General features: G+C 42.9%; 1 protein-coding gene across 3 annotated transcripts in view; it reads right to left on the reverse strand.

The window, feature by feature from the left end:
• MYH15 (myosin heavy chain 15) overlaps nucleotides 1-19553 on the reverse strand; it is a 57212-nt gene extending 37659 nt beyond the window's left edge. The window contains exons 1-11 of one of the 3 annotated variants that reach the window (XM_076350478.1): nucleotides 19455-19553; nucleotides 18734-18806; nucleotides 11880-12059; nucleotides 8803-8943; nucleotides 7579-7682; nucleotides 6907-7050; nucleotides 5014-5170; nucleotides 3522-3549; nucleotides 2549-2642; nucleotides 974-994; nucleotides 277-369 (exon numbers count right to left, since the gene is read on the reverse strand). In XM_076350478.1, coding sequence (XP_076206593.1) covers nucleotides 277-369; nucleotides 974-994; nucleotides 2549-2642; nucleotides 3522-3549; nucleotides 5014-5170; nucleotides 6907-7050; nucleotides 7579-7682; nucleotides 8803-8893 — 732 coding nt within the window. In that variant the 5' untranslated portion in view covers nucleotides 8894-8943; nucleotides 11880-12059; nucleotides 18734-18806; nucleotides 19455-19553. Of the gene's footprint in view, nucleotides 1-276; nucleotides 370-973; nucleotides 995-2548; nucleotides 2643-3521; nucleotides 3550-5013; nucleotides 5171-6906; nucleotides 7051-7578; nucleotides 7683-8802; nucleotides 8949-11879; nucleotides 12060-18733; nucleotides 18807-19454 lie in introns of all 3 variants that reach the window. The other 2 variants (XM_076350468.1, XM_076350486.1) reach the window with 2 other exon arrangements.
• Between the last annotated feature and the right edge of the window lie 2822 nt (nucleotides 19554-22375).

Below are 22375 nucleotides of genomic sequence, written 5' to 3' on the forward strand. Positions count from 1 at the left end.
GCTGTTCAAAGGGCTTCATGAAGCTAGGCTTTGCTCATTTCCTGATCATGTACTGGTTAAACAATTATTCAGGGTGGATCTTTCTTTTTTCTTTTTATCTTTAATCCTTCCAGTAGTTTTTCCTGGTTAGATCGTACTTTGTTATTCTTCCACTGTGTGGAAATCCAACCATTTTAGTGGACAAAATGAGAAGGAACTTACGAAGGGACTATGACAGAGATGTTATTAACTGGCCATTGTTGAAGAGGACATCATTATGTTATGTTACAGACTTACAAAACGTGAGGAGTTGTCGTTTCTCAGGGTTTTGGCATTTCCAAAAGCTTCTAGGGCTGGGTTTGCTTGAATGATTTGATCCTCCAAGGTTCCCTAGAAATCAAGGTTGAAATACTATTGAGAAACCTACAGGCCACGAACTCAGCTGTCAGCTATAACTCAGCCATGCATTCAGTTATAGAGAGAAGCCTCCGTAGCAAAGTGATTCAGCTCCACCCTAGGGGTGGCACAGTGTGAATGGCATAACAGCAAGATCATCAGTCAATTATGAGTGCTTAAAAGGCCTCAAACATTCTGCTGCTCTCTAGTGTTTTGCTTTGCAGATTTGATATTTTATGCCGTCTGCATATGAAAGAAATCAGCCTATCTTCCCGTGTACTGTGAAGCACGTGAGGACATCTAAGTGAATGTGTGTAGGAGAGGGGCTACTGAAGACAGTGACAAGCACTAAAATGCCTTAGATTTGAAAGCACTCAAAGCTTGTAATATTTGGGATTTTTGGAGATGAGAAAAGCATTAATTGTCACCCTCACAAACTTCAGTTTGCTGAAACAAACTACTTTAACTGCCTGGGCTCCAGGGATCCTTCACAGGGGGGAACCATGCAAAGTGAAATGCTGAGGTTCGTGACACGGACTGACAAAGCCCAGTACCATTTTCACATGGAAAAGATAAAATAGCAAAGCTGATGACTTACCCCAGTTCTGGTAGCTGGTTGCTGTCAGAAGAGGAACACAATGGAGAAAAAAAAAAAAAAAAAAGAGAATGTGAGTACTGACATGAAGGACGTCACAAAAAATAAAGATTAGCAAGGTTAGATGTCTAGTGGGCACCAACACACCAGCAGGACTTTTTGAAGCCTTCCTTCAAAAAGCAGGTGTGACTGTTACTTTGTGTTCACCATACACCACAAAATAGCCAAGCGCTGTTCCTACCCAGCTTTTTGTTTTAACCCCTGCTCCAAACATCGACCTGGTTTTGCTCTGGAGATGTTTGACAGTGAACCAAAAGGCTAACTAACTGGACATAGAAAAGAGACTGGTGCCAGGTGGCAAGAATAAAAGGATGTAAATGCAAACAGGCAAGTTTTAGACAATTAGATCATGCTGCACTTGAACTCTTGGATTATTTGAAAAATAGGGGTGATGATAATGAAAATAAAATATGACCTGAGCTGATAAAGTACATGGAATATCTTCCAGCTGCAAGATCTGTTACTTGCACAATTGTTCCATGATAGCATACCGATGTTTTAGTTGTTGCTAAGCAGTGCTTACACTAGTCAAGGACTTTTCAGTTTCCCATGCTCTACCGACTGAGAAGGCTGCAGGTGCATGGGGGGCTGGGAGGGGGCACAGCCAAACTGGCCACAGGGACATTCCATACCATGTGACATCATGCTCAGTACACAAACTGGGGGAAAGCTGGCCGGGGGGGCCGCTGCTCGGGGACTGGCTGGGCATCGGTCGGTGGGTGGTGAGCAATTGTACTGTGCATCACTTGCTTTGTATATTCTTTTATCATTATTATTTTCCCTTCCTTTTCTGTCCTATTAAACTGTCTTTATCTCAACCCACAAATTTTACTTTTTTTTTCCGATTCTCTTCCCCATTCCACTGGGGGTGGCAGGGAGTGAGCGAACGGCTGTGTGCTGTTCAGCTGCCTGCCGGGTTAAACCACAAGCATGAATACAGTATTCACTGTAACCTTAGAGAGCACTTATAAGCAGAACAGCACTTATCCAAAGAGAAATACAGAAAAGCTGATTGAAAAAAATCTTTTGTCAAAACATTCCTTATTTGTGGACAAAAAAGCTTTCAACAAAACACACATTTTTATGAGAAATTATAATCCTAGTCCTTCTGAAGACTATTTTCCATGTGAAAAAGAAAAAAAAAATCTTAATCTTCACAGTCTCCCCATCTTTTGACCAGCTTTAACATGATCAGAAACATTTTTAACACACACGAAAACTAAAACTCCTAGAAAAAAGCAGCAGCAACAAGCAGCTGTTCAGAACCAGGAGTGGTTTTGCTGCTCTGTCTGGAGCGTGGCAAGTTCGGGTGAGCATTGCCTTTCTACCTTCAGAACAGCATGCTCTCAGTATCCCGTGTAGAAGCATCAGTATCTTTTCCCAACAGTTTCTTTTCTTAACCATGCCTGCTGAGGTCTAGCACACGGTCTAGTGTTCGGGATGCAGACTTGTGAGGTTAGCTGTACACAACAGAAAAACCTTGGGAGTCTGAAATGAAACAGCCACCAGCAGACTTACGCTCTTTTTACCAGGTTCACCCAGGGCTGCCACTGTGGCAAAGTACTGGATGACGCGTTTCGTGTTGACAGTCTTGCCAGCACCGGATTCTCCGCTAAAGAAAGGAGGAAGATAACATAGGCATTGCTCAAACAGCTGTAACTCATCCTTTCACCCTCCTGTCCTGCCAGCTCCTCCCCGCACACAGGATCCTCTCAGAATCACTGACTCTGATTTCTGCAGCCTGTTGTTCGGCCATTTCAGTGGAAATCACATTAAATTGACTGAATGAAGACGTGAATGCCTACGAGAGCAGCAACGAATTCTTCACATGACTGGGCTCAGAAATCGAGTACAAACCCATGCTACACTGAGCTTCCTTTAAGGGCATGAAGTTTTATTACAAACATCCAGTCTGAGGATCTGAGGTATACCTATATACAGCTAATGAGTTAGAAAACGTACAGAAAAGCTGCAGTAATTTGCCGGCATTATCCAGGAGCACATGTGAACTGTGTAGAGAGACACCCAACTCTCCATCTTGCATGCTTGTCAGTAAATGACGTGCCTCTTCTTTTCTGCCTTGGTCATCTCCCTCCCTTTAGATGTGTCTACACATTCTTAAATATAATTTGCAGCAAGAGCAACCACATTGAAAAGAAGTAGTCTTCCATGTCCGAAGAAGGCAGCCACAGCAAGGCTAACCCTGGAAGAAGCTTCTTTAACTGCCTGCTGAGTTGTTTTCATGCCTACTTGGAATGAACACCAGATGGGGATCAGCAATGGGCCAGCCTCCATCAAACCCTTAGCTTATCCTTTCCCATGGGGCTCAAGACAGCCATCAGATGGCCAAATTGCTAGTTACTTGGCTTGGATCAAGTTCCAGGCAATTTAGCTGAGCTTTCAAGGGTCAACTTGTATTTCAGTAGGATTTTTTTCTTCTAAGTTTTTCACAGCAACAGAGTCTCAAATCAGTCAAAAAAGAAGCACTTACGTGATCAGCATAGACTGATTCTCCCGATCTGTGGAGGGGGGGGGGAAGAGACAAATTTAGTAGGCTGTACAAATTGCTTATTATAATTGCAAATGAGTACCAACTATTCCAGAATCAGTCCTGCAAGGACAGGAGAGAATCACATGAAGCAGAGATAGAAAGATAAAAACTAGTATCACCTAGTCTGACCTCCAGCAATGCAAGTTCTAGCCCTGCCCTGAATCCTTCTTTTGTGTTTTGTTCAAGTCGGTATTAAAGACCTGTCAGTTGTGCATGTTCCCCCTGTGTCTGGAAAACTATAATAAAAAGAGTAATTTCCTGTCATCAAAATGCTTCTTTTCTTACTCCTGAGTACATCTTTGCTCACATCTGACCCTTCTGCTCCTGCAATACTAGACCAACCCAAGTAATTTTGCTGTTTGTTCCCAGGCCGTTCCTTACTATGCATACGTACTCTTCTTCAGTTGGCCATGCTGCTGGAATGAAGGTTTATAGTGTTCCCGCTGTTAATGGCCTGACCAGAAATAAACATTTATTGGAACACTTTGCAACCTTAATATATTATTAACCAAGTTCAGCAAATGCTAAGTCATAGCAGCTTCCCAAGCCATTGAGCTTAAATTCCTCTGTTCTTCTTTAATTCCAGTCATCATGATAGGCTACATATTGGGCAGCCTGGCCATATTTCACCCTTAGCTGATAAAAGAGCATCTCTTAGCAGCCACACACACATCCCCTCTGCCCAGTGGCTTCTGTCCCCTCACAGCTGCGGCACTTTCCTTTTTATTAAAACCAGGTGACAGCAGGATATATTCCCATCAAGTCTCTTTGGGATTTACCCTGCCGCCTCGCAGCACCTAGTGTGAGCACATCACTGCTGCCCTCTGCTGATAAACTCTTTTTTTCCATAAACTCTTTTTTTCCAGTAACTTGAGGGTCAGGGCGAGAAAATTTCACAGGAAAATCTGGAGTTCGTTGCCGCTCAGGGTTGGCGCTCAGATGCACGGCAGTCAGTGCAACACACCCATGGCAGATTCGTGCAAGCGATGTGCGCACAGCACTCTAGATAGCTGGCCTTCACTAACCTTTGAATGCATACATCTTATAAGCATTAGAATATTGAGCATAACCTGACAATAAGTTTATTTTTGAGGTTGGGAAAATACTTACAGACCTTTGGGGCATGGCCCCATTTCTGTTACAAACTGATGGGTTCACCCTGTTCAGACAGCTAAATTTGTGCACCTTACAGGTAACCCATATACAGAGCATACTGTTACCAGAAGTAACACAGGGACAGTCAGGGGAGTTTAAAAAAAAAGTTATATATATCTCTATCTATAAATTGACACAAACTGCCAAGCCCTTGTTGCTTGTAGAGTATTTGCACATTTGTTGCACACTGCAAAAGCTGTCACAAACTTCCATCTGGTACTAATCACATTGGCTAAATAAAGCGAAACCAAATTTGAAAGCAAACAGTGCCACTTACTACGCAGCATGTCGTGGTATGCATTATCAGCAATGGAGAAGATGTGGGGAGGAGCCTCCGAGCGCCTCTTGCCTTTGTATGCAGCAACGACCTCCGACTTGTAGACAGGCAACCACTTGTAGGGATTTATAGTCACGCAGAATAAGCCAGAATAAGTCTAGAGAGGAACACAAAACAAGAGGGAAAAAAAACGCTCAAGGAATAAGAAAAAAAAGTCCTCGTTAACAAAGCAGGACCTGGTGTTGCCAGCTTCTGATTTGGGTTTGAATTCTTACTTGAATTTCAGCCTTTGATCTGAATTTCTGAAGCTACTGCTCTGCTAAGTGACTTCCTAGTGGCAATTGATATCAAAACTACAGATATTAAACAGTTTTCTAAAGGGGGAAAAAGTATTTTCAAGATGACAACCAGAAACAGAAACAGCCCCTTCAGCAAAACAAAGGAGCAGCAAATAGACCTATGTCTGATTTTCTGTCTTGCCACCCCACAAGACTTATTTCCTGTTGAAAACAGTTATTACGAAGGAAAGAAAAGTTACAGCTTTCCTGCTCAAACTCCATTCTTAGGAGAAGAAACAATCTCCCATTATTAATTTGATGTGAGCACCTTGGGGCAATTTCTGGTGCGCGTTCAAAGATAAAACAACTTCATAGTGTTATTTCCCAAGCTGTGGAGCTTTTTTCAGCTTTTGGAGAAACACAGTTGGTAAAAATCTATCTTTATAGCCCCTCTTCGGGCTATCTACATCAGTTAGCTGGGGCCTGGTCATTCTGAGGAAGAATGAGTTTTCAGTTGTAACCCCAGGGAATCGGTGTTAGCTGGTAACTTTTCAGGTACTCAGTCCAGGTTGAAGCAAAAATCTTCAAAGAAACCCAGTTATTATATGGGCACAAGCACTATGTGCACATAGATTAATGAGCTCTATTACATTCTAAAAGTTTCAGGTGAAATCCAGGTGTCTTCCCCTAAAAATAGCATTAGGACTTACTCCAGAATGACCTTGGCATGAGTCCTCAGTCCTATTTTCTACAAGGAAAACAAAAACCCCAACCAGTAAATGGATTAAGGCAAGGTGACAAATTTAATTTTCTAACTATACTGATCTGCAAGCAAAGCTATGCTTTAGGCCATACATGTCCTTACAGGTGTTATTAGAGAAATGCAGAAAATGTTTAACAATCAGAATTTAAATGGGAAAAAGTTGGATTCGCTCCTCTGATGAACACCAAAAAACCAGAACAGGGATTGGCTAGAAAATCTATAGATTTCCCTGACTGGGGGAATTGCAGACACGGTTGAATGCAGCAAACTGAAAGCAAAATTTTGGCCTCATAAAATTAGATGCTACTGAAGCTTGTTCTGGTGCTGACAGAAATTATGTTAATGATGTCATGGGGAAGATACAGAGCAAGGGAAAGGCCAGAGCAAAACAAGGCAGATGTCAGCACTGAAAATGAAGAGAATAAAATTACTGAACTAAAGATAGAAAGGCTCATATTTAAAAGAAGTTACGTGTGTGCTCTAAGCTTGAGGCATTGTTTCTTAACAAGGAAATCTCCATGGCTGGTATTGACATGGATTAATATCAGGAGAGGAAAAATAAACTAGGTCTCCCCAATGCCTTGATTGCTGAAAATATGTCCCATGACACCCCTCTCCTAGGCAAGCAAGCAAAACCAGAGAACTAGACACCATCTCATTCATTCAGTTTTGTCTGTCTGTATTCAGACACAAGCCAGCTCCAAGCAACGTCTTTCCTGAACAGATGAGCAAGACCTTCAGTTTTGTGACTTACCAAAGTTGTAAACTGAGTATGAAGAACACAACATGTTCAAACATGAAATCTGCACCTGAAATGCAGATTTCTAAATATACCCTTGTAATGACCCTTACATAGATCATCCAGTTGCTGTAGCGCTTTCTCAGATTGTACAACACAGAGGCCTCATTCAGATGGGTCAGCATAGCCATGTCCTCGATCATGTCAAATTTGGGAGGGTTCATTGGCTGCACGTCATCTTCTTTTATAGTCATGGTCTGCAAAGACAAGTAAGTACAGCAACACTGGAAAACACTGGGATTTTCTGTTGCTTCACACACCTTATAGGAGAAAATTTTTTTCCCCTGCAGAGTGAAGTCCTTCAGCTCAAACCCAGCCTATGTACATAATACCATTTGTTTTCACAGCTATCAGAAGAATGGGGGAAGGCCGAGATGATAAAAGTAAGGAGCACGGTGGTATGGCTGCAAAACCAACCATGGTATTCAGCTGCAGCCTGGGCTTTTACCTCTGGGGTCCAAACCAGAACTGGCTGGTTGCATACGTCTGCTCACAGACTGCCCGCTGCTGTGCAGTGGCTGATGCCTGCTTACCCACCACCGCATTGTTCTTTTTCCCTTGGTGGTTTTTCATGTGTCGTTCTGATATGGCATCAGTTACTGGGGCTTCCCATTCGCAGCCCATTTCAATGAAACAGGCAACTGAGCTTAAACTGGGACAGGTAATTTCTGGAGCTTGCTGCTCTGGCCTTGTTAGTCACTGATCAGACAAAACCAGTTTTGTACCCTTCCATCTGTCGTCTCCACGGTCACTTTGCCACTGCCGGTTTCTGTAATTTCAGCTTCAACGTAAGCTTTCTTTTCATCGGGAACCCAACATTTCTTCTTCCCTGTGAAATTAAGGAGACCAAGGGTTCACAGCCTTGTGTCAAACAGTAACACCATGCCTAGCTAAGCGAGACTGCTGGTTACTTTTTCTGCACAAGCAACACAAAACCTCTGGGACCGCAGCAGATCGGCAGTGCTGGGGAGCTGCCTGCCAAAGCAGAAGGCGTAGGGCTCCCAAACGTTGTCTCCCCTTTGAAACTACCACTTGGCTTCCTCTAGATCCTTCCAGCACAAGGTGTCAAAATATTTCACGAATGCCAGCTAAGCCTCAGCCTCCACGGGAAATCCATAATCATTATCACCAGTGTGCAGATGGAGGAACTGAGATCCAAGCCCAAATTAAGGCATTTGCTAAAAAGTCACAAAGAAAATTGCGATCTGAGTGAGGAATTCAGCCCACTTTATTTGCCTGCCAGCTATCAGATTTAACCTTATTCCTGCACATTCTTCCGAGGTTTGTCTTGAAAAACAGCAATATTAATAACTCACATTGAGTTATGTATGTGGCTTTTTAGAGTTTGGAGTAGCTGCGCTAGACTTTAGGTCTTTAGTTATAGCAACTATTCTGAATAGCGAAATGCTGTGGTTATTGGTGTATTTTTACTTACTACTACACCTCAGGGTTCATATAAATCCACTTCATGAAAAGTAAATTATGGGAAACTAAAAGCTAACATCAGGTTGTTATACAGCCTGCAAATCAAACAGATGTACAGGTACAACATAACGAGACATCTAGTCAGGCCGCAGAATCTCTCTCATTACAGGAACATCAATGTGTGGCGTTTTCCTTTCAAATGGTCAAAGAAGTGATCCCCCCTTTAGCAAAGCAGTACAAATACGCCTTGCTTCTAAACTCGTTAATTACTTACCATAAATTGATAGATTATTTCTATTTAGTACTACCAGCGGGGTTTTAATAGCTTTGCAGAATAAAGAAACCAGAACTTGGTTGAACAAGCTACTTCAAACAGCAGCAGCAGCAGCAGCAGCAGCAGCAGCACAGCAGCGGCAACGGAGGCTTTGCATCCTGCTTTGCTCTGCATTCCCACAACTACACTTGGATGTAACCCTTAACCCTCTTAACCAGCCAATGGCAGCATAAAGGGTACTGCAACTCACCATCGAAGGCGACGGTCTGTGCCATCATCAGCTCCTTCTCGCTCTTTCGGAGGAAGGGAGCAGCCTCCCCGAATTCCGACATGTCCATCATCTTGGCGAGGATTCAAGGTGGCACGGCTCAAAGAGGAAGAAGAAATAGACCTGGTCTACCAAAGAAAGGGAGGGGAGGTAATCTATTTTGTGGATGTTCTGAGGCAATACAAAACACTCAGCACAATGTGGCAGGTGGCTGATCAAAGTGATGATTAATTTGAAACACAAATACCTAACAGAGATTTGGGGCTATACGGCACCCTTAGTTAAACCCTTCCCTGGCTCAGCTTATTTAAAGCCAGCCAGATCCTGCATGGTTCAAAACCTCTACATGGGTCACAGTTATCTCCATGGGAGAATTTAATCTCTTCTTTGTGGCACAAATGGTGCTTAAGAGCAGGAGATAAAATAGACCACTTGAAGCTGTGATTTTAAAAAACACTTAGTGGGGGCCTGTTCTGGCTCCTTTCAAATTCACCTGGAGCAGACCTATGCTCTCCAGCACATCTCCCTGGGGCCGTGCCACTCAGCCACTTCAAGCATCGTCTCAGGCAGGCATTTTCTGGGAATCATGGAGCAAGACTTCATTGCTGCAAACTGAGAACTGCTGCAAGGGTGTGCGCGACACCTTTGGTGCAGCTCCAGGCACATATGCCCACGCTTGTGCTGGAGAAAGCCAGCACTGGAGCTGGAAACAGCTCTGCTACCTGCAGCACGCTCCTCTGATCGCATGAATTAACATGTTAGAAAAACCAGGACTAACACAGCTCGGGGAGGTCCTGTGCTGGTGCAGTTTCTCAAGTTGCTGGTACCTCCGAATTCACCAGCTTGGGTATCCCCCTGCAGCAAGGCACGGCAGAGGGCAAGTGTATCTGCAGTATTGGTGCAAGGGCTTCATAGTTTTTTAGGTCGATTTGAGCTTATTAGTCTAGTTTAATACCTACACTTGTTTTCTCAAATGACAAGGCCACGGTGTTTAGGAGCCTTTTATCATGAAAGAGAGGGCAGGGGACATGGGTGTAAGTGAGACTGATTTGCTGGGTTTGTACTGCCAAGGAATTTAATTTGATTGTTAGGTACTCTCTAAAGTGATCGTACAAATATTGTTTTCTGGTTTTGTTTTGTTTTTTAATACATACACACATATAAATACTTAGACACACACGCATATGTAAAATACTCGGGTTGCTGTCCAGAGAACATCTAAAATAAGTTCCACTGCTAAAAGGTGTACACACAAACACACATGCACACAATTTAAGAATTTCATATTTTTTTTTTTAAATTCAAGACACCATTTGATTACTATTTGAAGCTGTACAAGTGACCCTCAGATATTACCTCTTCCTTTATTTTATTTACTGTGCAATATCCAGAGCAGCTGGACAAATTTTCAAAAGTCCTATCAAGACAGACACTGTAGTTTTTCAAAATTTAATTCAATTTCTTTCTAACAAAATCCTGGTAGGGATACAAACACTTCATCAACCAAGGCAGGTTTTTTTCAACACATTCCTCCTGGGGAATGTAAAGCCCTAAGACAGCAGAGCTGCCAAACATTTTACATTCAGCCCTCTCACGCTGCTGCAGTACAAGCTTGAGACCTTCTGTCTTGTTGCTGTAGAGCAAAAACTTTCTTCCTCAGAACTAGCCTTAACTTTTTTCCTTTTTAAAGATTAAAGACCTACATAAGCAGAACTCTTGACAGTTATTTTAACGTCATCTGAGCTGACCAAAGTTCCCAACTGGAGGCACAACTCAAAACTAGCAGGGCAAAGTCTCTTCCCCATGGGGAGTGTGTCTTAGCTGTAGTGGAGCAATGAAATTACATCAGTTCATACATTTAAACAGAACAGCGTTGGAGCATGTAAGTGTCATTTCACATTAAACATGCAAATGCCAGAGGATCCACTCCAGTGTTAATCTCTAGGACTCAGGACAGATTCTCACAATTAACCACTAAAGTACTCTAAACCACTTCTGTGCAACGTAGCTCCATTTACAGACCTCTTAGGGACAGTCACTCAGCTATCACCTTCTTATCTCAATTTATTTTTTTTCCTTATATATTCAGGGCCAACCATTATGGCAAATGTGTTATGGTGTAAAGAAGCACTACAGCAGCTGGGAGAGAATGCCTCTTTCTTCAGCAGTCTCATATGCTTGGAGTTACAACAGAGGTCAGAGCCCAGGCAGTGCACACCTTGCAGGTGCAGAGAACTCATTGAACCAAATCCATTGCCAGATATGAGAAATAGGAAATAATGTTTGGTTTATGGTCATAGGATTATTTTTAAAAGGCAGTATAGTCGGGAAAGACAAGGCAGAGCTAAAGACGATCGCTTTCCTTTCAGTCTGTTCTAGCTAACAACAAAAAGAGCTGGCCCTTGCATATGAACTTTGGAAGATCCTTGAAAACATCTACACCCTGTAGAAAGCCAATATTGTTACATGCAGTTAAGTGGCATGCCCAGGACGACCAACAATTTAGTGGTGCATTCAGACTTGGAAAGGGGGGACCTCATCTTTCTTCGCTGGGGTTGTTGGAAGAGCTACTGTAGCGCTAATGGCTTGTCCGCAATAGCGATGACAGCAGGCACCGCCTGTCTTTGAAAGGGAACCCAGTAATTCTCCAAAGGTTGTAACTCAGGTTGGATTAAAGAACTCCTTGGACCAATGAGCTGCTTAAAATTACAAACTGCATAAACCATCACCTCTTGCAGATGATAGAGAAGACAGAAAATATGACTTGCAGGTGCTGGCTAATCAGTCTGCCTAGATGCATAATTACATGGGACCTGACACTTTCCTAAGCGGTTATTCTAGCTGGCTAAATGAATGCGCTGATGTTAGAGAAGAAACATGTATTTGCCATCCTAGCATTCAAGCAGCATCCTAGGATGACTAACGTAGTGCTATATGTTTAGTGATATTACTACTAAAACCTTAAGCCACATGAAAACCTTAATCACATCAAAACCACGGTACAGTGTTAGAGCAAAACTGGCTACCCGCATTTAGAAGTGAGAGAGGTTGGTACTCACCCTGGAGAGCACACAGAAAGTGTCACGACTCCGCCTGGTCCAGACTTTATATGCCCCTATCTCAAGGTCACTGGTGATAACTGGTTAAAGGCATCAGCAGTTTTCCTCCATGCCTATATTTGTCCACCGGATCCCGGGTGAGGAGACAATGCCCGAGGAGGGGACACGTGTGGCTGCACCCTGACGAAGGGGGGGGCAGGAATGTCAGCGGGGAGCGGCGTGCTCCTCGCCAGCCGCCCCTCGCCACGCCATTCTTGCTCCATGACTTCATGCAAGAAGCTTTTCCTGCCTCTGTGTTTTCACAGGGGCAAGTATTGCTTTTCCAAGTGCCTTGGAACTTAATTACCATGGGCTGCGCGGGGGCTCGGAATTAAGGCTATTCAGATGTACCTCCCCTAGAAAATAAAAATCAAAGCTTCTTGCACAAGGTACAAGTGATTTTAAAGGGAAGTTGGTTATGTGAACCAAGATGCCTTCAAGCCACAAAGCTAGGATGTGAGTTCTCATGTCCCAGTCAAGCACCTTAAATCCCTTTCTTGGGCCCCAGAGAATAAAAGCCAAGCCTATAGGCTCAGGTTTGGGATACACATGTATTCCCCAGTTTATGAGCAAGGCAAGACAGTAAAGAAATTTAATTGATTCTGCCTGGAAAATGAATCACAGATAATGAACACAGTAATCATCAATTTTAGTGAGCACTTTGCTTCAGGAAACTCATTTATAAGACCAAGTTTAGGCAATGTCTGGCCGCCTTATTGCAAACTAATTTTTCCTGTAAAACAAGCGCCATAAGTAACTCGGGTCTCATTTCACTTCAACCCGTAAATAGCAAAACAACTGACACATCCAGATTGATTTGTTTTTACCAGCATGGGTAGATATACAGGTTTCCTTTGATTCTAGCATAAACTGAATATAAAAGCACAAAGGAAAATAAATATTGTGGATAATGCTTCTTGGCCACAAGAGAAGACAATATATTAGGGCTTTAGAAAACTCAATTCCAAGGAAACAAGGGGGAGCAGGGAAGGAGCTTATCCACAGCTTCCTCGAATTCTTAGATACCCACAGGAGCAAGTGGTTTGGTTTGTGACCAGGCAAGAAGAAAAATGCTTGCATACTGAGTCTGCTATTTTTAAAGCTGCTGTCCTGATGACTGGACAGTGACAGGTTGCACAGACAAAGTAGGTTTTTAAGAAACAGAGGGATTTATGGAAGTGATAGACTCAAAGACGGGAGATTGATGTGGCAGGTCTGAGGATCCAACTGCTTTAGTGATCTGGTATTTTTAGCATTTGGGGAATGCAAGCAAGAGACAGAGAATCACTACTGCTTTGCTAGAGACAGGGCCACCTCCAGACAGGCTTAAGTTGAGGAGACTGCCCTGTGCTAAAGCTAGGGATGAGGCTTTCAGTCCTGGTCTGGATACATCTGTGAAAGGAACCTGGGCTTGAGCTGAAAACGAGTGGCATGTGTCACACTCCAGCGCTCGACTGGCTGTCATGCCCTTCTCACTCGTTTCCTTAAAGCAGAATTGCTTCCCCTCCCAGCCTGCTGCTTTAGAGGTGCTCGGTGCTCCACAGCATGGACGTATGTTGGTGTCAGATCTAACTCGCCACCTTTTTGCTTTATATCTGGCGAAAAAGAAAATAGAGCTAGTGATCTCAGCTGCTTAGGTGAGTGATTGTGTAAAGCTCAAGCAGGTGCTCCTGATCACATGATTTGAAACAAGGTAAATTGCATGCATCACCCAGATTTATGGATGCTGTTAATCTGCTGTGAAGACTGAGAATACGATTATTCCATGCCGTGAGGGTATAATGCACTGATAGTCTCTCCCTCCTGCTCCTTTCTCACATTGCCAGTGGCTTTACTTCTAAACACAATATTCCCATTACCACCTACTTTGCTTAAAGGGCATCTTTTTACAAATACTCTATTATCACATTTTTTCTGTTCTGCAAATATTCAGCTTTCATCAGTCCTGCACAAACACTACAATCTCGCTCCCACGCCTCCCTTTTCTTTTTTGGGGCTGCAAACAACTGTTTCCATAGCTGATGACAATGCAATTTCAATGCTTGTGTCACTTAGAAAGGGACACAGCCAGCACTGTTCAAAACATAATCAATTTATTTTCCTTGCTAGCCTGATGTGAATTGGTATTGCACATGTTATTCCTGCCTTTCTGGAGTTTATTTGCTTTGTCTTAATATGAACCAGGATTTGCGGCACATTTCCTCGAGCTTAAATTTGTAACAGTGACAACCAAAGACATTTGTCTCTTGCAGGGGCTACTTTTAGAAATGTTAATGCTGGTCACTGTTTCTAGGGAAACAAGGGACTTTGATAAGAAGCCCTTGTGACTAACCTATTTTTAATAACATTACATATTGGAAAGGAATGCAATAACATTTATCAGCTCTAGACACAGATAGTGTCAATATTGTGGTCTTATATAGAAAAGTTGGCATCTGGGATCTGTAAAAGCCCAGTTATGAACCCTCTCTATTTTCTTAGAAAAAAAAGATCAACCAGCCAGCTGTGTTTTGACAAAAGCTGGCCTTTAGACTACTCTTAATAAAATGTGCACTGTAATAACCTGGCACTCCTGAAAAGCAAGATCAATGAGATGAAGGACAATAGTTCAAGGTATAGATGCTTGAAGAAAGCGTCTTCTGAGTCAGGATCTTCTGGACTGCTCCATAAGCAAGCAGAAAGACTATCCCACTGCGAGATGCATCTGAGTGACCGTATCTAAAGCGATTGAGAACCTATTATTTACCTCAGGTATTTTTTGGTCACTGGTCCCTGCTGCTGTTGCAGTCTCCATTTAAAGGACAAATGGGAAAGAGCCAAAATGATCTAACCAGATGCTGTTTGAAAGAAAAAGGTCATCCACGCAGGAATAGTTTCAGCAGAAGAAAAATGTGAACATAGTACCCAGCAGCAAATCCAGGCCCATTCTGTATGAGTGGATGTATTTTTCCTTGTGAAGAATTATGGTTTAATTCTTCAAGCCGTTGATGCCCCAAAGAGAAATTGGAGGGGGAGAGAAGCGTAGCTTTAAAAATAGTTACACTCTGCTACATCTCTAAAGGATGAGAAAATTGGCACTAAACAGTACACTTAAAATGTGTTTATGACAGCTAGATTTGCATCATTAGAACTGGAGATTTTCAGGTTTCTGCAAGCCTTTGTGCTCCCCCTGCTGCAGTGCACATGACTAGGCAGTGGACACAAGCGTCTGCCACCTGAAGAGGTATCGGGAGCTTCTGTTCATGCTCCTTTCAGAATCATCATTTTAAATAGTTTCCTCCAATTAATTCTTTGCTGATAGTTACTGTGTGGTGTGATAGTATAAAGGAAATTTAAATTTCTCTATGGAAAGCATCTGCTTTCATGCAAACATGCCTGGGGAAATAATTTCTAAGCCACCAAAAATGTTTTAAGTGCCTTTTAAGCCATTGAAATCCATGATCTATTGCTGTCAGTATGCAGACCCCTGAAACAGAATACCTCTTCCTGATTTGAACGGCTTGAAATCCCTAGTGACTGCGGAGAATTAATGCACAAAACCACAAGAGAGAGTAGACAATCTTATTAGCTTGGTAGTGCACAGCAGCATCCATCCCTCGGCCACGCTGCCAGCAGACCCCCGCCTCTCATCCCGTGCCAAGCACCAAGCTCCAGGCTGCATCGGCACGCTCCCCTCCTAACCCGGGCTAGGATAATAAACATTTCAGAGCTGTCATTGTTGCCTCTCCCCTGCTGACATTCGATCATTACGGTATCTTAAGAACGTTTAAATAGGTCAGGGTTTTAATGGGAGAGCTCGGCTTCTGGGAGCGAGACTGACAGCACTTTGAGAACAGATTAACAGCACTGATAAATCAATCTCAAACTGACTCACAGCCCTAAGAAAAATAGGAAGGTGAAAACAGTAAAAAGTGAGCCTAATTAAATAAATGGTCTCAGCTCTTCGGCTCTGGAGATGTACCGGGGAAGGGAAAGAAGGTCTTTGTCATGTGCCTTCTCACTCTTCTCTCTCCAAAAGCTGACATTCCCCCATCCCCTCTGCGAAAAGTTTTCAGTCTCCAATAATCTTGAGCATCCCACCCTGCCCGTCAGGTCAGAGAGTATGTAATGGCATGTTTTCAGAATTGCTGTGCATCCTTTTCCCAACTTTCATATATCCTAATTGTCATTAGCGACTTTTGGGGTGTTTTCCCCCGCCTTAAACTGCTCTGCATTATCCATAACCACTGGGGGAAGGCAGGGAGTTAAAAGCCCTAGTAATGCATGTAAGTAGTTCAGGTTAATCTTTTTAGTATTCATTAACTAAGCATTTATTTGCACAGCATGTCATTAGAATTACCATAGCCCATTCACCAATTCTATTATGCCCTTCTGAAGCTAATAGTCAGAAGAATTTTAGCATTGATCAATGCAGAAAAGAAAAAAAAAAATCCATAAACATCTCTCTAGGGTTTGTATTACGCAATCTGGCTTCAAAGACAAGGTACTTCATTACCGCTGCTTCAGCCTGTGACTACATGCACTCTCTCTGCTCAAGCAGCCTGAAAACCACATTTCCATTTCAATGGGCAGCACTGCCCTAAAATACTCCTAGGCCTTCAGACACAACATATTCTAGCTCCCGGTGCCAGGTTCCTGCAAGACAACTTGCCTTTCTTTGCCTTTTTTACATTTCAGCTTCAAGGATTCAGAGCCTGCCTTTCAGGTGTGGGCAGAGATGGGTACAGCCCTTGCTGATGACCTGGTTTTGCTGCTGTGGAGATTTATTTTTCTGAGGAAGTGAGGCAGAAAGAAAGGAAAACATTCATGCCTTTTTAGACACAAGCGATTTTTCAATTTTTTTGCTTCTGTAACTCTCGGAGTTGTAACTCAACTTTCTGTCAAGGATTGTTTGCTATCTTGTGTTTACCTTATGCCAACTGCAAACTATGCTAAAAAATGCAGTGGCAGTTTAATTGGTGAAATAATTGTCACGTGGGGATACTTTATTAACATTGTAAGTGCCAACAGAATAAACCCGATGTGATTGGCACAACACTAAATAGCAAGAAGGCACCACAGAAAGCAGACTGTATGAGTTTTTCAGCATTTACATTCTGTAAGCAAAGACAAGACACCATTTCTTTCCATGCACAGCTATGCCAAGCTGGTCACCTCCACCAGGAAACTCAGTCAGCAAAGCTCCTTGAAAAAATAAACCCAGTTTTTTAAAAAAATCTGTTTCCAGACTTATTACTTTCTGCCATGAGCCCAAAAAAGCACAAGCCTATGCTTCTCACATGGCCTAAAGACTTGATGCTTCTTGTCAGTCGAGTTTAAAGACCTCCAAAAATGGACATGACATCCTTCTCTCCAGCAGCAATGTTCTGGAGCAACTGGCTGGTGTGTGCATATAAGTGTGTGTGTATATATATAAAAAACCCACACACATATATATTTATATGTCTGTGTGTATACCTAAACATATATATACATATATATAGATTTATATATGTGAAAACAAGTTTATTTTCTAAGCTCTCCCCTCCCAGCTACGATGCCTCAGGCTTACAGCTTAACACTAGGTAAAATTAACTCTTTCCCTTGGAGACCTGCTGAACTGATCCTGCGAATTGGTGCTGTACTGCAACCAAACCGTGGTGGACTCCACCACCACTGCACTCCCCCCTTTCACTACGCCAGGCTCCTGCTACCCAGCCTCAGCACCAGCGAGACACAGAGGCTGACGCTGGAGCTGAAATCCCGCCACCAGCAAAACCCCCACAGCACTTCAGGCTCGGCCTCTTTTCTGCACAGGGCATTTCTATTTTGCTGAATGAGCACATCATGTCTAACCCCAGATTAGTTTCAGAAAAGGCATGGCAGGGCAATATCAGAGAGGGGTGAGCTGCAGCATGCCAGGCTGGTGCAGACTGCCACTGCCTCAGTGCCATTTGGGAAGGGCAGAGGCAGGAGTGCTGAGACACCAAGAGTTACTGGAGGGAGGGTCGGGGAGGCCACGGTGAGAAAAGGCTATGCTGGGCCACCCAGAGAAGCCCACGTCTTTGGGGAGAAACTGCACTTTGCATCTAGACCAAAACCCACTGAGAGACCATCGTCGAGATCGGCCGGGCATTGCCCTTGCGGAGGAGTACCGCCTTTGCCACAACAGCGAGCAGCAGCTGAGATTTCCAGTGAGGTTACATGCATAACTCCCTTTAGAGTCACACTAGCTCCCCAGCAGCAGCAAATCCAGTTGTAACAGAATTGATTTTAAATGTCTTTTTTTGTAATTGAAATACATATTTTGTCTTTACAGAAAAAAAAAATGAAGGAGATGGGGAGAAAAAAATCAGGCTATATGCTTGAGGCTTATTGCACAAAGCCAAAGTACTTGCCACATACACAGATTTAGGCACTTCAATCTCACACAATGGTGTAGAAAAGAAAAGGGAAAGAAGAAAAGAAATAACGCATCTGGTATGATGATGCAAAGCTAGATTGCTATAAAAACACTGAGCAAGAATGGAAAATATGCCCTGCCTCAGTGGGGGCCTCTGAAGTTTCACTTTAAATACCAGTAGCTCAGCTGCATGAAAACACCAAACAGCTCATTTGACAGGACCACCAGCCCAGTTGAGTAACGTGTTAAATTTTCATCAAAACTCACTCAACAGAAAACCTCAGGTTTTGATCTATCCAGCCCGTCCCACAGAAATTTCTCACCAGCAGCTCCATCTATTTAAACCTATTCACCAAAAGAGCATTTTGGAATACTCTTGATTGGAGAGCTGTTGCTGCACTGCCCTGTGGATGCAGACGGTTGTTCATCTCACCTCTCTAGATGCTGTTCTGGGTGCCTGTGTCTTGCCTCTGCTAGAGGAGAGAATGGGATCCTAACAGTAACTCCTGCAGGGCAACAAAACAACATTTTTATTTATATAGCTATAGAAAGATGTGTATTTTTTTTAAATTATCACTGATGTTTTTCACAGAATCCAAATTTACAGCAGAATGCTTAGCTGCAAAAATTTAACACAGAACTTTGACAAAAATACAGGCTATTTTAGGGTATGAAAATATGCTATGGAAAAAAAGAAAAGAAAGCTTTATTTTTTAAGTTGGATTATTCTGCCTCTTGCCTGTTAAGATATACTGTTCCTGGTGGAAATTCTGGTCCTTCTTGTTGTACTGCAGTTGACGAACAGGGATTTTCCACAGCAAAAAAATCTCCCCTCCCATCCTCACCCAAATGTGCCCCAGAACCTCAGAGAAGAAATTGCGGAGCTTAAGTGCAGATGATTTCCATTGCATTGCCAGCATGGTCTGCATACCTACATTCATCCATTACTGACACACCTTCATAATTCAAGATCTGCAATGTATCCACCCTCAGAAAAAAAAAAAAAATTAAAAAAATCACTGTGATACAGAAATTTCTGACACCTTTCTAAGAAAGGGAAGCTGATTGAGGCAAAGGTAGGGGCCACATCCATATAAAAAATGAGGCATTTAATTCCCACTGCTTCCTCTGTGTGGAGTTACAAAGCTGGTTACCTTCACAGAAGAGAGACTAAACAGTCTGTTCATGATCACGCTGTTGGACCAGGAAAAACCGCCGGGCTATAGAACTTGACAGTGTCCTCGGAGCAAGTCCCACTCTTCATGGGGAGACGGGCTTCTCACCAGACGGGTCGTCTCTTTCACGCTTACTTGGTTTAAAAAGTAGGAAGTTTACCCGTGTAAAAACTAATGGCAAGTCATTCTTGCCTGACCAGTTTATTCTGAATCAAGAACGAGAGGGGCAGATTTTAGATACTGAAAGTATAAGGAGCAGTAGCACTAAGTGGCACTATTGTTCAAAACAGAATAGGTAGATACGTTCAAAGATAATAGCAATGCCCATTATGTTTCAAGTTACATCTGAGGGAAATTTGGCTCACTCTTCATTAGACACACAGACTTGAATTTTAGCTACTTGCAGCAGTCAGAAAACTATCCTGAATACACCTGAACTACTTACAGTTTTCTATTGCCACACAGGGTGTCTGCATCTTGGTGTGAAAAAAATATGCAAATTGAAGTATAAGACCAATCAGTAGAATTTATTTCAATGAGAGAAAGAATCAGAAAGCAGATGTATAGATCCATTCCCCAGAAACAATAAACCAAATGCCGTTTAAGACTGAGTCCAACAGCAGGCACCAATTCTATCCCATAGCCATGCAACGCAGACAGGTCTTACTGATTTGATCACAGTGAATGCATAAAGTTCAAAGGAAAACACCCAAATACCCCCTTAACCAGAAAGGACATGGTCTTTCAGACTACAGCTTCAAGATGTGTTTTAGTAAGCATTAAAAAAAACAAGTATGAATGAACGCTTTTGTACAGCTTATGGAAAGGAGGTTGCAAAAGGACTAATGAAATGAAATCTTCCACTCTCTTCCTATTCCCCATACCACAGCCTGTTTGTTAGCAGTAACGTGTGACATGTCACACGGCGCTCTGCTGAGCGGAGCTCCAGACCTCTGACACAAAATCACTGATAAAGTCATAACATGGAAAAAAGGGCCGTCCAAGTCCCTTCACGATAGCCAAGCTCTGGGAGTCAACAATGCCTGCCTTAACCCAGCTATCTCCATTAAGTGTCTCCCACCACTGTTATCAGAACCAGAAGTGAAAAGGTACTAGCAAAGGAAGGATATTTTTGCACAGTGCTGTTTCACTGGATAGTGTTTGTGTCTGACTTCCACTGTCCAGCTCAGCAGCAACGGGCTGAGCGAGGGGAGCGCATGTGTGTGAAGGCATGCATGAGGACCTCAGCCAGCCGTGAAGGCTGCTCGTAAAAGCATGCATTCAAAGAGCAAGTCAAATGACAATCATTCAACCGTGCCTTAACATATTCATATCATTTAGTTTTCCTTAGCATCACCTCCTTTCTCTCCCTGCCCTCAACTGAGGACAAGATGATCTAGGAGCCAGCCTGTAATCTCCCTCCACACCATTCTCTTTTTGGACTTGGGGGAAGCACATGGCAGAAGGAGAGCATCCGGAGAGCTCATCGCTTGTGGCTCTGCGCTTACAAAACAAGAGACAACCATATATAGGCAAGAAAGAATAATTAGCAGATATTGTCTCAATCTTACTCCTCCTTTATTCATTACTGTCTTCAAAGACACCCCCTTCCTCCCCCAAAATAAACCCCTCCTTGAAACAACAGGATGGACACATCACCTTGGATGTTTTTACAACCTGACAAAACATATTAAGTGCTGACATCTAATTCATCATTCTCAAGATTCCGCACTTGTCGCGTCTATCAGAATTTCTCTAGAGATCTGAAATACCAGAAAAGGAATCCAGCACTTGCTAAGAGAGCATCTTCCTAGCCATAAAGGATTAGGGCCCTTAAATAAAAGAAAAGCTGAAAAAGCTGAAAATTCTGCATGAACTGATGATAGGAACAGATCATTACTATGAAAAGTGCAAATACACAGAGGATACACCATCCTCCTGCACCAAAAGTATTTCTGATCAGCCAATCTAGGTAAATCCAGCCTGGTATTTATGTATTCAATTTGAAGAAAAATACATATTAAGGACAGAATTACAGTTAGGAATATGACAATGATGCTGCCGTTAGCCTCCAACCAAGCATCACTGATCCAGGAAATTAAGAGATTAGATAAAAAGAAACCCAACTAAATTGAAATAAGAAACATATAGTCAAGGAAGTCAAAAAGTCTTAATGTTGCTGTATAGTGAGGACAGACTGGGACTAAGGCATCTGAGTGTTTGTATTCCTACAAGCTTTTTTAAAGCTGATTCCACCTTCCTGAATTCATTGAATGAGTAATCACTAGCATTCATTCATTCCATCAGGCTTTTTTTCTTTTCTCCCCTTCAGGAAGTTCCCATTTCAAAATGACTACATGGAGATTGAGCGAGGAGCACCAGCTGGGGCTCCTGCACAAGATTTCTGGCCTTCTGGAGGAGCAGATTGACAAGCAGCAGAGCGCTATTTTAAGGGCAGAGCTACTGGAGAAGCATAAGAAAACCAGTGGTCGCCAGTCCTCTAGAGAGGCTTGCACCTATTTTGCACGACTGGAGCCTCACAAAGCAGCCTGTTCCACTCACAGGTTTGGCTTTTAATTTGCAGTAGAAGAACTAGCTTAGGGCTCTTTTTTGAAGTGAGAGCACATACAAAGAAATGGTGCGAAGATCCTACTTTCTGAGTCCTGCCAGCACCAAACTTCTGGTGTTCTCTGTGGTTCTCCCTCATTCCCACCAGCAGGAAAGGTTTCAGTGGCACGGGGGACACTTCAAACAGAAATATGCAAGCCACTCAACCATTAAGTCATTTAACCTTTAAAGACTAAAGCTAAGTGGCACAGTTAATCCACCAGTGAAAGTCTGTGTGTGCCCTGTCTCCCCCAGAAGAGTGGCATTTCAGCCAGTAAAGTGCTTGCCTGCAA

Source organism: Aptenodytes patagonicus, chromosome 1 (assembly GCF_965638725.1).
Source record: "Aptenodytes patagonicus chromosome 1, bAptPat1.pri.cur, whole genome shotgun sequence".
Taxonomy (NCBI): domain Eukaryota; kingdom Metazoa; phylum Chordata; class Aves; order Sphenisciformes; family Spheniscidae; genus Aptenodytes; species Aptenodytes patagonicus.